The sequence below is a fragment of the Podarcis erhardii genome (genome assembly GCF_964252035.2).
Source record: "Podarcis erhardii genome assembly, chromosome: 13".
Lineage (NCBI taxonomy): Eukaryota > Metazoa > Chordata > Lepidosauria > Squamata > Lacertidae > Podarcis > Podarcis erhardii.
In genome coordinates, this window is record NC_138502.1 from 21,870,459 (window position 1) to 21,890,261 (window position 19,803).

General features: G+C 43.8%; 2 protein-coding genes across 2 annotated transcripts; one reads left to right on the forward strand and one right to left on the reverse strand.

Annotated features, from left to right (window-relative positions):
* Positions 1-193: 193 nt before the first annotated feature.
* On the forward strand, positions 194-1,159 carry LOC309328449 (olfactory receptor 10AG1-like; the record flags this gene model as incomplete). The annotated part of the gene is made up of 1 exon (XM_081838445.1): positions 194-1,159. One exon carries the CDS (start codon positions 194-196, stop codon positions 1,157-1,159), a length of 966 nt encoding a protein of 321 aa, XP_081694571.1.
* Positions 1,160-3,111: 1,952 nt separating this feature from the next.
* Positions 3,112-13,982, reverse strand: LOC309326380 (serine protease 27-like). The gene is made up of 6 exons (XM_081835033.1): positions 13,737-13,982; positions 12,501-12,527; positions 9,052-9,217; positions 7,483-7,760; positions 5,862-6,043; positions 3,112-4,259 (listed from the first exon to the last, which is right to left on the reverse strand). Exons 1-6 carry the CDS (start codon positions 13,813-13,815, stop codon positions 3,975-3,977), a joined length of 1,017 nt encoding a protein of 338 aa, XP_081691159.1. The 5' UTR covers positions 13,816-13,982; the 3' UTR covers positions 3,112-3,974.
* Positions 13,983-19,803: the final 5,821 nt, after the last annotated feature.

Consider the following 19,803-nt stretch of genomic DNA (forward strand, 5'->3'; position numbering starts at 1 on the left):
TTGACACATCAGGGTAAAGAAAGACTCTGAAGGACACCAAGGCATGTCAGTTTCAGCTAGTGGCATACTCTAGGCAAGCATATGTGTTGGTTTGTGTTTGCATGACAGACAGCCTGGACAGAGTGAGATCTTCATCTCATTTCAGGATACGGCAGCCTCCCAGCATACATATCTTGCCTCTGTTCTTCTGTAGATGGATGCTGACCTGGACAGACACTGGGGGAACCAGAGCACTGTGACTGAGTTTGTCTTGCTGGGATACCATAAGTACCCTGCCCTCCTCTTCTTCACCTTCCTGACTGTCTATCTGACTATCCTACTAGGCAACGGTCTGATCATGGCAGTGACAACATGGGACCCTGCCCTTCAAACTCCAATGTACTTTTTTCTGAGAAGCTTATCGGGGCTAGAGTTGTGTTACACCTCTGTCACTCTTCCCAAGATGATGGCCAGTCTGGCCACTGGGCAGCGCTCCATTTCCATTCCAGCCTGTGCCTCACAGATGTTTTTCCTGCTGTTTCTGGGTGGGACCGAATGCTTCCTACTGGCGGCCATGGCCTATGACCGCTATCTTGCCATTTGCCTGCCTCTCCGCTACATGACAATCATGAGCCATAAAGTCCGGGTGGGGCTGGTGATTGGCTCATTTGCCCTCAGTCTCCCAATGCAACTGGTGCAAATTGGACTCATCTTCTCCCTGCCTTTCTGTGGTTCCAATGAGATGGACCACTTCTTCTGCGACATCCCACCAGTACTCAGTCTGGCATGTGCGGATCTCTATGCCAATGAGTTGACGAGCTATATTGAGGATGTGGTCTTTGTTGTGGGACCATTTGTAGTCATCCTGGCTTCCTATGTGTACATCACCAGGGCTATACTGCGTATGCCATCAGCCACAGGACGCCAGAAGGCCTTTTCCACCTGTTCATCTCACGTAACAGTGGTCTGTCTCTTCTATGGCTCTGCAACACTTGTGTACTTCCTCCCCAAAACCCCTGACTCTGTGAAGATCGACAAGTTCCTCTCTCTTTTCTACACGGTCATCATTCCCCTTTGCAACCCTCTCATCTACACTCTGAGGAACAGGGAGGTGCAGGCTGCCCTCCAAAGGATCTTTAACAGCAAATGGCAGTTCAAAGTAGGCATGGAGATCGGCTGAGAAAGCAGCTGAATATCTTACAGTCTGTCTAAAACTGGCAGATACTTGTTATATAATCTTTTTGGTCATGAGCCCTTCATTATCTTTGGAGTTTTCACACCCAGGAGGTGTGCGGAAACTCTTAAATGCAATTTTACAACATTTTCAACTCATCTTAGCTTCTCAGTTATAGCCGCCTTCTTTTACTTTTTCAGTACAGCAGCATCTGCAGGGCCACAGGTTTCCTTGCCCCAATAGGTATAAATAAGATATACCTTGGAAGAAAAAATGCTTTGGCTCCCAAACAAATCGGCTCCCGAATGAGTGAAACTCGGAAGTGAGTGTTCCGGTTTTCAAACATTCTTTTGGAAGCTGAACATCCAACAGGGCTTCCGCAGCTTCCGATTGGCTGCAGGGGCTTCCTGCAGCCAGTCAGAAATCACACTTTGGTTTCTGAACATTTTGGAAGTTGAACAGACTTCTGGAACAGATTTGGTTCGACTTCCAAGGTACAACTGTAGATGCAATAATTGAATAAATCAATGAAGGTGTGGATTTATTTACACATACAATGGGTGGGGGCAGAAAGCTTTAATATTGCAACCCAGCAAAATCCATTGTCCCTCATCAGATCTCCAAGGGGAGATCTGATGAGGGGGCCTTCACACAGGTGCATCCCTTTGAGAAGAAGGCACCCTGGTGATCTCAAAGAAATGCACCAAAGCGCCTCAGTGGGCCTTGCAGAGGGGGAAGAGGCGGCCCCCATCTGTGGAGTGGAGCAAAAGGTAAGTGTGCCTAAGCCCTAACACTTTTTCTCACTCAATGGTGGAAGAAATGAAAGCATGGGACAGGCGGAAAACCTCTTGGATACTGAAGTAATGCAAGTGTGGACAAGTCCTAGAGTAACAACTTTTCAAAATGTGCCAAAATCATTTTGAGCACAAGGGGGCACTGTAAACCAGTTTATCTGATTAAGAAGCCATTCTCGTATCACCAGCTGATCTTCCTGAGAGCACTGCGCTGCATTGTGGAATTCCCTGAGTCTCCTCCGAATTAATGAAAATGACTGTAGACTCTGTTCCGATTAGTTCAGCTTGGCTTAGCGTAGAGAAGAGAAAGGAGCTTATCTTGCAAGTAAGGACATCCTTTCATAAGATAAGGTCCTGGCTGAGTTCCTCTCTTTTGCATTCTCAAACCTACCACCTTTATTTCTTGCTTGAGCAAAAACTGAACCCGGCTGTATCCTCATTCCCTCCAGATTCCTAAACTGCCTTGTTTTGTGTTTAATTGTTTTTATTAAAGATTTCCTTGGGTTCCAAAAGTACATACAGCACCTCTGCACTCTGTTCACAGAGTCCTTTGTGCAGATTAGTTATATTTGATGTGAGACACTAATGCCATAGACAGTCTAACTTGTCTTGTTCTGTTGCATCCTGAATCTGTCTGGGGCAGAATGCTGCCTTGCACACTCTCCCCCATTGCATCTCAGGTCCTTCTGGATAAACAGGGCTCAAATCTCCCCGCTTCTTATTCATTCATAGCTATGCCTGAATGAATTGGCATAAGGGACATCATTGAGGGAGCTGGAGAAGAAGCATAGGGTTAACCACAATGCTGGGGTGTCTATTGTGTGGAAACATATCACTTGCTGTTATAATCATCATTGGCTTTTATTTGTACATCTCATTGGCTTTTTACAGTTGCATTCTCAACAATTAATAAACATACATTTTTTCTAAAAGGAAGATGACACTTTCAGGAGCCCTTTTATAGACTCAGGCACAGCTGCTGTTGTGTAACAAGAAGTGAAGAGTCAGCCCTGTTCCATCACTCCTCATTCCTTTTTGGCTTCATTGCAGGTCCCATGTAGGCGAGTGTATTTTCCAGTCCTCTTACAAATTTGCGAACTTGTTTAGTGGCTCAAAGCTCATTTAAGGGCTCAAATCTCCCTGCTTCTTATTCATTCATAGCTATATCACTGGAGGAGCTGGAGAAGAAGCATAGGGTTCATCACAATGCTGGGGTGTCTGTTGTGTGGAAATGTATCACTTGCTATTATCATCATCATTGACGACTACTACTACTACTACTACTACTACTAATAATAATAATACATAATGTATTCCCATACAAACAGACACCAAAGCTTCGTGTTCATTTGTGCTGCCCCAAAGCTTATTTTAGGGTGCAAACCCTTCCCTTTTTTCCTATTTTCATGACTATAGTGGCAAGGGGAAATTGAGTAGATTTATTTTAATATAAAATTTATATCCAGCCCTTCAGTCTAGATCTGTAGAACTCTCCCGGCAGTTTTAATCGGGGCTCTTTTTTCCCCAGACAGAACTCAGTTTTGGCACCTCTCAGGTGGGCGCCATTATTAGAGAACAAGGGAGGTGTTCATGGTGAGTTCCAGCACCTCTTTTTCTAGAAAAAGAGCATTGAGTATAATTATGTTAAAATAGGTGTTGTGTAGCTTTTACATGTTTCCCATCTCAGAGCTTATCAATACTTTCTTTTGTCCCACTGTTTCCACCCGGATAAAGCCACTCTTTAGTACTTAATTGGAGCAAACAGCAATTCGGGTTTAACCCAAATTGCCATTTGTTCTGATCTATCATTCAAAGAGCGGGTTTTGCATGGGAGAAGAGTGGGGCAGATGGTTTTAATTATTTAGATAAAGCAATACCATGCTGCAATTTTAAGTGTGTCCTCTTAAGAACAGGTAATGAATGGGAGTGAGTGAGCATCCTTACGGACTTGCCTTTGGGCCCAGGCAATGTAATGTTTAAGTGGGAGAATATAATATGATATTAAGTGCCGTGTGGAACCTCCATTTTTAATTGCACCTCCAGCTGGTAGCGGAACAGCAGTGCCCCAGTAGGGCAAAAGGGCCCAGGAGAAGGAGAGTCAAGAGGAGAGCAGGGTTGGCACTTGAGAGATGGGCACCACCACTGGAGGGGGTGTTCTTTTCCATGGTGCGTTGAATCCAGTCCATGTAGGAGGTGACCCGGGTGTGGACTCCAGGACGGTTGGGCTGCGAACAACCCAACCCAAAGCTCACCACTCCAGCCAGGAACCAAGTGTCGTTCAGCTTGCAGGACAGAGGCCCCCCAGAGTCACCCTGGAAGGAGAAAGTCATTAGGAAATGGGGACACTCAAGTGAAGAAAATCAAGCATTCAAATATGTTAAGCCAAGGCTGCACATATTAGGAGCCTTATGAGGAACGGTTGAAGGAGCTGAGTATGTTTAGCCTGGGGAAGAGGAGACCGAGAGGAGATATGATAGCCATTTTCAAATATCTAAAGGGCTACCACATGGAAGAGGGAGCAAGCTTGTTTTCTCCTGTTCTGGAGGATGGGACTCAAACCAATGGCTTCAAGTTACAAGAAAGGAGATGCCTATTAGACATCAGGAAAAGAACTTTCTGACAGTAAGAGCTGTTTGACAGTGGAACGGTCTCCCTCTGGGAGGTTGTGGACTCCTTCCTTGGAGGTTTCTAAGCAGAGATTGGATGGGCATCTGTCATGGATGCTTCAGTTGAGATTTCTGCATTGCAGGAGGTGGAACTTGATAACCCTTGAGGTCATCTACAGTTCTAACTACATTTTTAACCTGAGGTGAAAGACAAGACAACACCTTGTGCCCATTCCATGTACAGAAACCAACTGGACTTGCAGTTGAATCCTACTTCAACATTAGTGACAGGATATCATCCTCCACAGCACCTGAGGGAAACCCCTCACTGTCAAATGGATGGCACCTTGACCAGCACTTGAGCTGTGCAGGTGACAGATCCTTACCTCATGTTTATGCCAAATTTATTTCTCTGTAACCAATAAAAAGTTGTGGCATTCATTTATCTCAACATCTGGCTTTTGGCTGTTGGCTACTTGTCCCCTCCGTACTTTACTATATTGCTTGGGCCTGCAAGGGCAGCACAGAAAACCTACTGCTTCTTAATTACTGTAAGGGGAGCAGCTCCAGCCTGTCTTGCAGCTTACTAATGAAAACCTACCACAACAAAGATGGGTGAATGCACACTAATCCTAAAAAATGAAAAGGAGGGGTGGAAATTATTAATAATGGTGTCATTTAAGCATAAAAGCCAATGTGTTGCAGTGGAGCTAGTGTGCTGGAATTTATCTAGGGCAACTCAAGTTCTACCTGGCTGACCCTGGGCAAGTTGCCTCCCTCTCCTCCCTCCCCTGAACTGACAGGTGCCTTGTGCAGATGAAACTGACAAAGGGAGCAAGGCCTGCATGAACTTTCTGGTAGAAGGGATTGGTTACACATGTAATAAATGGGATTTAAAAGGGGGGGTGCACTGTCAGTCTGTCCAGAAATAGGAGTATTCCAACTGCCATCAAGTTGCCTATCTGAAAGAAGAACTGAGCAGCCCTGTCCTCCTGGCCTTAACATTGTCTTCCTGCTCTCTTCCCAGATCTGATAGAGTTCCCCTCGACCCTCCTCATCCCTTCTTCCTTGTGTGTTATGTCTTTTGGATTCTAATCCTGAGAGCAGGGACTGTCCTACTACTTAGCTAAAGGATGAGGTCTCAATTCTTTAAATAAATAAGGACTGGCTTAATGAGGGGTGATCTGAGAGCAAACGTAACACATACTAACAGCATTCTTTTACACACAAACCCACCCACCCCACCATCAGAATACACAAATATGGGATCGTCTGCCCTTGATCCATTGCCTCTTCCACAAATCTTACCTGGCAGGAGTCCTTCTTTCCTTCTGGGTACCCAGCGCAGATCATGTCATCATAGATCAGCTTGTAGCCCTTTGGCACAGTGTCAGTGTCAGAACTGGAGTCATTGTGGTACATTTGGTCACACTTGTCAACGTCTAGGATTGGCACCTCCAGCTCCTGCAGGATCCGAGTGAGGAAGGGGGCTGGAAGGAGAAAAAGGGATAGGGCAGTTTGAAGAAACTAGCCTGCCGTACAAAGGGAAAATTCAGCATTGCACCCTCTGCCCACTTTTGCATGTGTTCCCACTCACCATCTTGGAGGTGAGTGGCCTCAAAGGGAATGTGGCCCTTGCGGGGAACAAGATTCCCCACCTTGGGGTTCAGGGAGTCCTTCTGGTCGAACTCTTATATGTACAGAATCATTTAAGAACTCCTTGGGGAACTGATGTCTCACTTGGATTGTATCCAAGGGTGATCAGCTGGACAGAACTGTGCTCTGAACCAGGCAAGGAAGGACATCAGCAACACAGCTAATCAGGAAGTGCTGTTGAGTATATGTCCAACATCTCACTTTTATCATTCCCTCAGGCAAGTAAGAAGCATTAACAAAGTCCGAGAACATATTCCAGCCAGGTAATAACACTCAAGGAAGGTGCAATGCAGGGCAGATGAAGGCTGTGGCTCCAGAGGGCGTGTGGCTGGGGAGGGTCCTGAGAGCCAGACAGAGATACCTGGGCTGGATCTACACTGGCCTATTTAATGTTATTTCCCCCTATTAGAACGGTATTAGATTTGTTGTTCTACAACATCACAGGGCATCCTTGTTAATTAAAATGTTTATTCCCTTTTGGGGGGGTCAAATGTAAGTAATATCCAGTCATACCATTTTCTAAAATGCTGTTTCTTTCCCTGCTGGTGGTTGCTCTGCTCCACCCTCTGATATAGCAGGATAAAATGATTAAAGAGTAAGCAATAAAAAAAGACGAGGCAATACAGTGGTACCTCAGGTTACATACACTTCAGGTTACAGACTCCGCTAACCCAGAAATAGTGCTTCAGGTTAAGAACTTTGCTTCAGGATGAGAACAGAAATAATGCTCCGGCGGCATGGCAGCAGTGGAAGGCCCCATTAGCTAAAGTGGTGCTTCAGGTTAAGAACAGTTTCAGGTTAAGAACAGACCTCCGGAACGAATTAAGTACTTAACCTGAGGTACCACTGTAATGCATTATGAATGTAAAAAGTAGGATGTCATGTGTCCATCTACATTATCAAAACAATTCCTTAACCCTTCCTTAACATTAAAAACCGTGAGTGTATATCTGACCCTGGAGGACAACATTTGCCACCTGTAATTGAGATTCCCTATATGTGAAATCGTCCCTCCCCCGTACAAAAAGCCATTTGTCAATATCCAATGGCCAAAAGGAATAGGTGTCCTGGCCCCTAGTTCCACCTTCTTGGTTATGATTTTACAATTGAGACTATTACATTTTGTTCATCCAGTTTCCTATTTCAAAACTAGTTCCTAACACATCCTGCACTCCCCGCTCTGTTCCATCCCATAATCCTCCACCACCAGCCAACCCCCGAAGCAACACCATCTCCTATAAATACACCCCAGAATGAGAAGATTCGTGCTTACCTTCTGGGTAGAGGTCACCCCAGCCAGTGACCCAGCATGACATCCCCACAGGGAACAAATCAGGGTCTGAAGCATTGGGCAGGCAGATGGGCAAAATGGTCCGAGAGAAATTCACCGGCTCCTCCAGCCGTACCAGTGCAATGTCAGCGCTGAGCCCATCTCCAGCATAATACGGGTGCACTATGATCTGGCTGACAGAAACTGGGACCATGGTGTGTGCTGGTTTGGGGAGCTCATATTCTCCCAGGTGAATTCGGTACCGAAATGGATTCAGCGACCTGTGGTGGGAGTCAAGAAAAATCAGTGCCATCTGCAGGGAGAAGGCCTGAGCTTGATGCCTTCCTCAGTTAAGAGGTTACTTAGTTAAGCCTTTGGAAAGATACTACTGTTCAGCCTTATCCATCTCACATGTGGTTGCAAGGCTCGGATGGATTAATAATAATAGTAAAACACTTTATATGCTGGAAAACATTTATGCCTGCTTGATCCCAGTCAAGTTGACTCAGAACTAAGTCCCAATGATTTCAGTGAGATTTACTTGCAAATAAATGTGAAAATGGAACAATTGCTTGTTTGTTTGTTTATATATTGCCCACCCTGCACCCTATGGTCACAGGGTAGGTCACAACATTAAAACACAATATTATAAACAGTTTGAAACAACTTACAATCACAAAAATAAGGTGGATCCTTATGATATATGGTCCTTATGAGTATGGTAATTCAGTAGTCAAAGGTGTATTAAATGAGTGCACGTTTTTGAAGTATTTGAAGAGTCCTTAGCATTTATAAAATGTTTTTTTAAAAGCGCTTCACATATATTCTCCCAGTAATGCTTAAAACAACCCTTTGAGGTAGACAAGAGGCCAAGGCTGAGGGAATCACTAGCTTATCCATCAAGTTCTTAGCTAAATTGATATTTAGACTGCTTGGCTCAGCAGCTGCTTGAACCACTACACCACAACATATAAAGCATAAGCCTAAAAACCATTTAAACACCAAACAATCAAGGAAAAGTTGATCCGGTTTGGCAGCATGGTAGAGATAACTCTGTACTTTGTTGACGTACTATATAACAACAATTTGCACTTGATACTGTTTACTGACTCAGTAATTAACATCAGTGCTGCACTGCCACCTCTTTTTTGCTGCCCATAGAAACCAGCATTTTTTTTCAAGATAAGACTACTGGCACCTCAATTCTTTTTTTACTGAGCACTGATTAAAAGAGTTCCTCATAACCAATCCCAGAAACTGTTTCTTATCAGAAACCATATTTCTGGTTTACAAAAGATTGCAGATTGGATCCAGCTTTGGTCTTGCCTAGAGTAAATCCATTCAAATCAATGGGACATAAGAAAGTACGACCTACTGGTTTCAGTTTGGAAATCCCAGTTTACAAATTATTATGCCATTTTGGTATTTGGCAGCATGCGACTGGGCCACTGATCCTGACCCCGATTCTGTCTCTCCCTCCACCTAGTACTGCATTGGGGTCACTTTAAACGCAGGCTGAATCAAATTGCTCCCCCATCCCTTCATAGAAGCCAAAAGACATTTTCTACTCACCCTTCAAAACAATGAGCAGCTGTCACCACCCACTGGGGTGAGATGAGGCTTCCACCACACACATGTAGCCTGTTTTCTCGTATGCTGACCTGCCATGGCCATTCACCTTCCTCAGCCTTCTGCCCCCCAACGATCCGAGGGGAGTGTACTATGGGTCGGCCACAGGCTGCAGAAAAGCAGATGGAAGAGCAGAGGTATGGTTAATGAACCCTGCCAGGTAAGTGTGTTCACTGCCACTCCATATCACATGCAAGCCACACAATTTTGCCTTGAAATATTATTGTCATCTTTCAAGCAGCGTTGGGGAACCTCCAGGACATGGGAATAGCACAGGTCCCCCTCTGGCCCATCAGGTCATTCCCCACAAACACCCACCTGCCCCACACCTGCTGTCAGACTTTACCTTGGGTGTGGGACAGGTAAGGATGCTGCTACCAAAGGGCAATTTGCAATTTTAAGTGAGCTCCAGGTTGATTCTTTGCAAATGGGGCTCCCTGTTGGTGCCTTTAAATTTTAAAGGGCAGGTCTGCAGCAAGGCTTCTTCTGTTGTTCGATGCATTAAACCCCTGCTCACACATACACACAACAAGATCAGATGTTTCTGGGCAACTGCAAACCAACCAAATTAAAGGGGGGGCATTGCCAATTGGCACAGAATTCTTAATCCCCAATCAGTGATGGCATCAGGGCAGGACGTCTGGGCAAGCAGCCCAGTCCCACTTCACTATGTCAAGACTAACCCCCTGGACTTTGGAGCAGAAGCTCAGCCCCACCCCTAAGCAGGTGAGGTCTCTGATCACAGTGGGGCTGGCTTACCACTTTTTCATGTAACTGAGGTCATACACATTACTGTCTAAAGAAGGGCCCCTGCATAAGACCTTTAAGTCCACAGTCTAAAAATTAGCTAACTGCACCGGTGCCATTGATGAGAGGATGATAAGATAGAATGCATTTTTCACATATATATTTTTTCCAAAATTTATTCAATATAACTTTGCAGACCTGCAATTCTTTTTTACTCCAGATAATGAAACACTGTTGGCAAAGCCAAATCAATCATAATGTGTATATAGCACAACGATTAGGCAGATATGAGTAGTAATATCTTCAATTAGATATGAGTAGTGATATCTGTAATTAGGTAGATATTGGATGAGCGGAAAGAGGAACAGATGGAATCATAAATCATAGAGTTGGAAGAGACCACAAGGGCCATCGAGTCCAACCCCCTGCCAAGCAGGAGGAAGAGTGCAAGGAAGAGGGAAAGAGAAAGCTAGACAAACAGAAAGGAAAATGAATGTGTGTGCATGGGAAAGAATGGGGAAATTAATGAACAGGAAGAATTTTCTATACAGATGGAAAATGTAGAAGTATGACTATGAGGTAAAGGGAAAGGGATAGGGAAAGGACCCCAGGATGGTTAAGTCCATTCAAAGGCAACTATGGGGTGCGGCGCTTATCTTACTTCAGGCTGAGGGAGCCAGCATTTGTCAGCTTTCCGGGTCATGTGGCCAACATGACTAAAGTGCTTCTGGCACAACAGAAGACCGTGACGGAAACCAGAGCACATAGAAAAGCTGTTTACCTTCCTGCCAGTGGTACCTATTTATCTACTTGCACTGGCATGCTTTTGAACTGCTAGGTTGGCAGGAGCTGGGACAGAGCAACAGGAGCTCACCCCATTGCAGGGATTCGAACCACCAACCTTCTTATCGGCAAGCCCAAGAGGCTCAATGGTTTAGACCACAGTGCCACCCGCATCCCATGTGTATGAGTGATGGACAGATGGATGGATTGGAGACAGAATAAATGATGCACACAAAAACATTTTTAAATGTTGCCTCTCTGCACCAGGTAGGAACCACATAGTAATGTAGACAGATGTTTTTAGTCACTGTTCCATAGCTTATGGAATTCTCTTCCGCTGGGGACTCACCATAACCATAACCAGAGCCCAAGCATCCTCCAGAAGATGTTTTAATAAGGCAATTTTGTCTGATTGTTTGGAATCCTCTTCCGCTGGGGACTCACTGTAAAAGGAGCCCAAGCATCTTACGGAAGGTGTTTTAATAAGGCAATTTTGTCTGGTGGTTTGGTACAAGTCTTTCATGTCTTAAATTTTTACACATGTTGGCACCTGTCCAAAGTCTAAAGGGCAGGGTGGTTTCTGACTACAAGTAATTAATGCAAAACAAATTTTGCAAAACACAAAACAAAATAATGGCTGTTGTGGGAAAAGAGAGAGAGAGAGAGAGAGATGTGGAAGGTACGTGGGCGAATAGGTGTAGATTGAATCGTTTGATGGAGGTGTGTGGTAAATATTAGGTCACACAAGTGTCAGATATGTAAATAAGGGGATTTCATAGGAAAATACGGATGATTAGGAGCTCATGGGGAAAACATATTGTACTTCTTCCAATAGGTATTATGTGCTCTCAGACATGTTCACTTAATGCACCCATAAGCTACACAACATCCACACACAGCCCCTCCTGATTCCCACATACAGCCCCTCCTGATCCCCCTTCTGTTTATGGGAGGGGTGTGGGAGAGAGAGAGAGAGAGAGAGAGAGAGAGAGAGAGAGAGGAGAGAGAGAGAGGGGCCTCCATGGAGGAAAACCAATTGTATGTGGGTGGTGAGGAACCCAGAGCAGAGTTTCAACCTGTCTTCTTATGCATGTGTTTCCTTCCCATTGTTCTGTAGAATGAAGCACATGCAACTATGCTCACTGGTGGAGCTGGTATGCTAGTTGCCATTGACTGTACCCACCATAATCTTCCCTTTTAAAAAGTAGAAAGAGAGAAAGAAAATTAAGGAGGAGACTCAGGTAGTTAGGAATATCCCTGTTGATACTAGATAAAGTTTTCCAGAACTCTTCATCAGGCGAGAGTCATTACACAAAGCAGGGAAGGAGGTGAACAGGAAAGAAGAATAAAACCAGTGCTTTTTTCCAGGGGGTATTCAAGGGTGCGCAGTACTGGCATCTCTTTTTTGTTGTTAAAAAGTGTGGAACTTACTGTAACAACTTCATAGTGAGTACTTGCACCTATTTTTCTAGGGGGAAAGCACTGAATAAAACATTATATTAAATATGTTTATATGCTATATTTTGTTTATAATTTATTCTTCTCTTGATGTAACCTGCCCCACCACCTTAAATGAAGTGTGTCTGTGTGTCAAGAGAAAGAGATCTGTACACATGATGTTTTACAGACTACAGAAAGGCAAGTCCTTGCCCCAAGGAGCTTACAATATATAATTCAGCAGAGGGAAAACAGAAGAAGACAAAGGAACTAGAGCCAAAGTTCAATAGCGATAAACCGTGTGACAGTTTTAAGTTGTACATCACTTGCTATGTGCCCCTTAACTTTTCTATCCCCTCTCAACCCAAGCCAGTTACCATCCTATTATTAGGTCTGACTATTCTTTCCCAGGAGTGTTTTCTCACCTTTTTGAGCTGCAGTGTTTTCAGCACCTGTAAAAAGAAGAAGAAAATATGCAGTCAGAAGAGCAGAGAAAGAGACTATGGGCTTAAGTAGACAAAGTGCCCAAACAGTCAGGCTTTGCGTTGACTCACCAAGCACATTTCTATAATGAGCACATGGGAATCCCAAACCTGGTCAGGGGAGAAATTGTTGCTGTGTCTGGAGCATAGCATGTCCAGGCTAATAAAAGCTACAGAGTGCCTAAATGAGATTTCTTGTTCAGCACTGCAATGGATCTGTTTCTAAGGTGCGATAACCAGCAACTTCAATCTCCGCAGCATTCCATTACAGAAATGCGAGCAGAAAGGTAACCCAAAACTCCCACAGGGCCTGCAGAGGTACAAACTGTTTCTGTCCAGCTGAATGTTTGTTACCAGAATATCATATGATAGAAGGAAAATCCAAAATGTTGCACATTTAATGGCTATGAGGGAGAACATCAAGATGCCTTCTGATTCCAAACTCTAGGGTACACCCATTTGTGTGTGTGTGTGCGCGCGCGCGTGCACACACACACACACACACACACCTCCCAGATTTAGGATTGCTCCCTGTATTCTGGCTGGGCTCCTGGTTTGCAAACTACATGGCAGACAGAAATCATACAGATGAAATCTTCTGTGTCATGGTGCTTCCTTACCTGAAGAAAAGCTACACCTGTTGAACTTTTGCCAGCTGTGTAGTAGATAAAAAGGCACAGTAGCCCCAAAAGAATAATGTGTTTTAAACTGTTTTTCGTAATGAATTTTAAATTGCCCCCACCCTCCCTGGGATCGTATAGTGAAAGGCAAGGAAGAAATTGAATTAATAATATTAATGATAACAACAAAAACAATAATAATACTTAGAACCGAGAATATAATTTAGACTTTTCAGCTCCCAGGCTGCCCTGGTCTAACCCACTGGGGGGGGGGATCCTCACCTAACCCCATCTTCAGACAGAACCCAGGAGTCCAATCTCCTAAGTCCCTTCTTGTGACCCATAGTCCTCTTAAAACATTCTTGCTCCCCAATCACTCCACCTCCCCATTAGACTCTCTTTCACACACACATCCCCCTCCCATAGAACCCAAGCTTTTTTCCTTCCAAAGGCAGGAACTGAAGGTCCAGGCAAGCAGGCAATCTTCTTCAGGCAAAAGACCAAGGACTCTTCCCACCTGTGACATGTACAAACACATCCCTCCCGGGCCACCACTCACCTCTCAGCAGCAGAAGCAGCAGCAGAAGCTGGGAGCAGCAAAGACTCCGCATGGTCCAGGAGCAGCTGCCCTGGATCATCTAGTTCTGATACCAACCAGAGAAGGGAGAGCAGAAAAAAGTGTGCTGGGCTGGGATGCTGAGGCCACGTGCTCCTTTGACAGGATTGGTACACAGGAGAGAGAAAAGGAGCAGCCTCTTGGCATCCCAGGTACCAGGGAAGCTGCCAAAGAGGTGAACCTGACCTGTTAGGTATTGTCCTCCACACTCCACCCACAGCTACTCAGTAGGGCCAGCCCAGCTGCCTACTCAGCAGGAAGACAAGCTATCTTAACCACAGCAATCCCCATATCCATCTCTCTGGAAGTGGAGAAGAAGCAGGTGGATTTCAAGAAATCTGAAAAGGGTGTGTATAAGATTGTAAGAAGCAAAGGAGAACTGGATTCACTTCTGCTTACAGTTGCACATGGGACAGAAAACTTCCACTGGTGCAGTTTGTCATTAAGGGTGGGTGAGTGGGTGGGTGAGGGGGAGAGAGAGAGAGAAATCTGCACAAGAAATTTCCCCTTCAAGAATTACACAGACTTAATTTGTTTCCAAGCACAATTCTAAGTACTCAGCTTGAAAAGCCCTTCTATGGCTTGGGAACCGGGTACCTGAGGGAGCTTGTGTTATGTTGTGTCATTTTAACACATTTTATTAATTTCTTTCCAATTTGATATCAAAGATTACAGGAAAATAAAATAAACAATAGTATCGTTCATTATAAAGAAACATTCATCCTTATGTGAAAACTACTTTTTTGGTTAATATTTTTTATTAGTTTTCAATTACAATAATCCAATAATAGCCTCATTATAACAATGGTGAATTATAATGCAATTCCTAATACAAATCATTCAAATACCACCAAATTATATAATTTAGGTGCCCCCCTGTATGCTAAAATTGATGGTTTGATTATTTACTTTGTTCCTGTGTTCCAAAATCTTATTGATTTCTATTACATTCCTGTAATAATAGTAATCCCTTATACAACAGCTGCAATAGTTAAGTGAAAACTACTTTTAATATGATAAAATACATTCTAGTTATGCAACCCCTAAGCTTACATTCTATGACCTTTTAAATGTGATGGGGGGGGGCTAAATAATTTTTGTTTTATTATGTATTTTTTGTTCTTATTTTATATTTTTATGTTGTGGTCTTTGGGTGAAGGGTGGTATACATATTTTAATAATAATAATAATAATAATAATAATAATAATAATAATAATAATACAGTGGTACCTCGGGTTACAGACACTTCAGGTTACAGAAGTTTCAGGTTACAGAAGCTTCAGGTTACAGACTAAACTAACCCAGAAATAGTACCTCGGGTTAAGAACTTTGCTTCAGGATGAGAACAGAAATCACGTGGTGGCGGTGCGGCAGCAGCGGGAGGCCCCATTAGCTAAAGTGGTACCTCAGGTTAAGAACAGTTTCAAGTTAAGAACGGACCTCCAGAACAAATTAAGTTCTTAACCCGAGGTACCACTGTAATAATAATAATAATAATAATAATAATAATAATAATAATAATAATAATAATAATTTAAAATTACCTGTAGACATCAAATAAACCTACAGCAGTTGCCAAAATTGTAGAAACTTTTAGGGAAAGTTGTATTTCAAAGGTTTGATAGCTTTTAACATCAGTCTATTTTTGAATAATGACATAAAATTATACATCATTAGAAAGATAATTTAATGCAGAATATAATGCAGCAAACTGTGTTGAATAGCCCTGTAGCAGATCCAACTGCTTATCAACAATTAATAATGTGACAGACTCACCCCGCTATCTGCCCCCTATTAAATATAATGCGCACCAATTCTCTGTACACCAATGGGATACAAAGTTTTACAAATTTGTGTGAGGGAAAACTTTGTGATTCGAGTCTCAGGCAGAAAATGATCAAACAAACAAGCAAAGTTTTATTAAACAAAAAGAAGTTTGTGAAACAAAGTGGGTCAGAAAATGTGTTCTTTCAGGTAGAAGTTAACTTATTTACTTTAACTAGCTATAGGATGTCTCAGGCTTAAACACAGTTTGGCTGAAAATCAGTTTCTGTTACATAGTTATGGCAGTTAAATACTTTTAACACCATACAGCTTCCTTCACAAGAGGTAGCCTGTATTCCCACAGGTTCTACCTGTCTGGCTTCAGTCACAGCCCTCCCAGAACACTCCTGTCTATATATCTTTCACATACCCTCAACACGGTCTCCCTATCCAAGCTGTGAGGCTCTGTCCTCTTGCTAAGGATAGTCTCCTCTCAGTATGGATGCTTAACTCAGGACCGGTTCTCCCTCAGTCAGATCCTACCCTACTCCCTATCTCTCCTCTTAAATCAAGCCCTATGTAACCAACTCCCTTAGAAACTGCTCCTTTTATATTCTCTCCCAAAGTGCTCTTGCTCCCCACCTCTGTGGCTAGCTGACTTTATAGGCAATCAGAGAGAGATTTTCCATCCCTCTGGTGGAGTCTCTGAGGGACTACATCACCAGACTCTGACCCCACAAGCCCTGACCTGAATCCAAAAGAAAATTTGTGAGGCAAACAAGAATATTTTGATATATTGACATATAGCTGGTGATATATCGTGATACTGAAAACCAGTTATTGCCCAGCCCTACTCAGAGCAGACCTGGTGAAATGAATGGAATGAGCTAATCTACTGCATATTACCCAGATATCTACCTGTAGTTCCAAATCTATTTTCTGCCCACCTCTGCTCTAGAATTTGAATATTGGCTGCTGGGTCACAGGTTCTAGGCCTTGGTTTGCCTCTCGTTTAGGCCAGAAAAGGACAGTCACTGTGCATCAAAATCAAATGGCTAGATTCTTTAGCTCCACAACAATTCTTTTTTCTTCTTCTTAAGATTGCAGTTCCTCCAGTTTCTCCTACAGTGAAAACTCAGCTTCCTCTGGGCTTATAGTCCACACCCCAGCCCCCATTTTCCTCCCACAGGAGCAAGAGAAAACCCGGTCACTGGAAAAGCCGGTTTCCCTGGAATTCCTCTGGTAAACAGCAGTGTAACTGAGATGTTTGTATACCTGCTGCCAGCCACGCACTGTAAGGCATGTGAGTCACCACTCAGCACGCTTCCGGAAACACTTGACATACATTTGCACAAAAACGTGACCATTGTCTAAGAGAGGAGCATTAAACAATCAGTTTCGTTGTAATGTAATCCTTTGATGTAAAAATTGAGGTTTGGCTTTTGTTGCCCAACTCTCCATGGGACTCCTAGAGTCCTCTAAGTCCATGATGGTCAGAGAAGAATGGATGGAGGCAGGATCCAGTGGAAAGCAAGGCAGATATTTATTCTTCTGTTGCAACAGAGATACCTTCCCTCCTTCCAAGGAGGGAGAGACCTAGAACAAAAGTATGCAGGAACCTTTAAAGGCTTTTGACATTGTGCAACCTCCTTAGCCAAAGACCACCCCAAAATCACCATACATACATCATAGGAGGTAGTCTATGTTAGTTTCTGTTTCTCACTGAGCAGCTGCTTGCAGCCACAGGACTGTTTACATTCCACAGTCCAGATACTGTTGGATTCTCACGAGAAAGGGAGACGGGATGTGACGTTACTGGGTTCCTGTTTCCTTTGTTCTGTTCATTTCTTTTGTTCAGTTGCTCTCTGCTTCTCATAGAGAGAACATGTATATTTCTTTGCTCTCTGCATAGCTTAGTAATAAAGCATGGCGAGTAGCCCATACTATCTCATCCTTCCATTGTGGACTTTGTTGTTTTAATGCTCTGCTGGGCTCAAAGGAAGATGAGCCATATCAGCTTGGATGACCGGAACCGAAATCCAATATTTCTACTAATATTTCTACCAATATTGTCTACTATTTTGTAGACAAAATAGTCTACAGCAGAAATCCTGTCTGCCAGGATACTTGATAATGGTCACTGGTTGCATTACCTGGGCAGCCTGGCCATTCTTTTAGTTCCTGAATCCAGGTCACAGGCTCACTCTAAGGTAAAGGTAAAGGTACCCCTGCCCGTATGGGCCAGTCTTGAGTCTGCTCTAGGGTTGTGCGCCCATCTCACTTAAGAGGCCGGGGGCCAGCGCTGTCCGGAGACTCTTCCGGGTCACGTGGCCAGCGTGACAAAGCTGCATCTGGCGAGCCAGCGCAACACACGGAAACGCCGTTTACCTTCCCGCCAGTAAGCAGTCCCTATTTATCTACTTGCACCCGGGGGTGCTTTCGAACTGCTAGGTTGGCAGGCACTGGGACTGAGCAACGGGAGCGCACCCCGCCGCGGGGATTCAAACCGCCGACCTTTCGATCGGCAAGCCCTAGGCGCTGAGGCTTTTACCCACAGCACCACCCGCGTCCCAGGCTCACTCTATTCATACACAAATATGCCCTTAAGACAGGATTTGTAAATGAAAAGACAATAGAAAGGCTTTTCCCATTTGCCTCCCTTACTGCAGAGAAATATTTTGAGGTTATTGGGAGAGTCAAAATGGCTTCAGAATTGCTCTCCTAAATAGTGTTACCTAGGTTCTCAAACATAATCCATTCCGGAAGACCATTCAACTTCTGAAACGTTCGAAAACCGAGGCACAAAGGGCTGGCTGCAAGTTCAATTGGAAAAATTGAAAAACACACAGTGGAAGCCGTTCAACTACTGAGGCACGTTCAAAAACGGAAGCAATTACTTCCGAGTTTTCAGCACTCAAAAACCAAAATGTTTGGCTTCCAAGACACTCAAAAACCGAGGTACCACTGTATTGTTTCAGACACATGGTTTATATATTTAGATATGTGTGCATTTATGAATATTTGTTCTATATTTGAGACCTTAGAATTCTTATAACACCATTCTCAATAAAAACTGCACCTTTCTCCAGATATAATGCATTGCTTAGAACAGAGGCAAGGAATCCATCTCAACTCAAGGGCCTCATCCCCTCATGGGCAGCCATCTGTGGGCCACAGATTCGTGGTGTGGGGAGCTAGAGGGGAAAGTAGACAAAACGTTAACTGTTAATTTTACCTTTGTGCATTGGGTTTTATTCCTGCCATGCAAAAGTCATACACGGTACACTTCTCTCCCAGGCAGGCAAGCAATGGGTACTATCGCAGTTCAAGAGCACATTTCAGCCAGACAAAACCACTGCTGGAGGGAGCAGTAGAGCAAGCCTGGTGAAGGATACAACCTGAGGACAGGGAGGAATCCCAGCAGCTAGATAGAGAGGCCTGCATTCATCCCCAGGACCTGAGGTTCCCCACCCCTGGTTTAGACATACACCTATCATTAGCTGGTCTAATCAAGTTTAATATGTTTCAAGCCACGTGTGGTGGTGCCCAAGTTGTTCCTGGATCTCTGAGCCTATGCAATGACAAGGAGCAGCCATGCTAGTCTGTTGCAGCAATGAACCAGCCAGCAAAAGTACTCTGACACTTCCTTAGTCTTTTACTAACAAAACTAGTGCATTGGCTACCAGCTTGTAAGGCCATGGCAAGCTCCCAACTTTATGCCCTACAGCACCACAGCAAGTTAATGGGTGGTTAATGTGAAACTTTGACGCTCCTGCTGCTCAAACAAACGGCTACTCAACATAGGAAACAAAACCAAACACAGGGTCCAGTCAGACTGGATGTGATCCATTCCTCCCAGCTAGTGGCCACTGATGGTATGTAGGTCAAAAACACAGCATGAAGACACCTGAAGTGTAACAATAATTTGCTGTAGTGACAAAAGTTTTTATTTGTCACTATGTTATGTATTCTTGTGTTTTTATATTGTAAACCACTCTGTGATCCTTGGATGAAGGGGAGTATATAAATTTAATAAAATAATAATAAGGTACTCCTAGTTTCAGTTGAGACTGAGGTCTGCAGTGTCAAATTTTGCTAATGAACTCCAGCGCACCTCTGCCACCAATGTCGTGTCATTTATTTTCAGGTATTAAGATAATATTGAATAAATGAAAGTGAGGGAAACCTTTGGCCTTCCGAATGTTGCAGAACTACAGCTCCCATAATCCTTGCCCACTGGTCATG

Excerpts from the sequence above, each read along its gene's own strand:
- LOC309326380 (XM_081835033.1), bottom strand. The coding sequence starts at position 13,815 with ATGATCCAGGGCAGCTGCTCCTGGACCATGCGGAGTCTTTGCTGCTCC. Across the intron at positions 12,528-13,736 it reads GCTGCTTCTGCTGCTGAGAG|GTGCTGAAAACACTGCAGCT; the intron begins GTGAGTGGTGGC and ends TTCTTTTTACAG. Across the intron at positions 4,260-5,861 it reads GAAAGAAGGACTCCTGCCAG|GGTGACTCTGGGGGGCCTCT; the intron begins GTAAGATTTGTG and ends TTCTCCTTCCAG.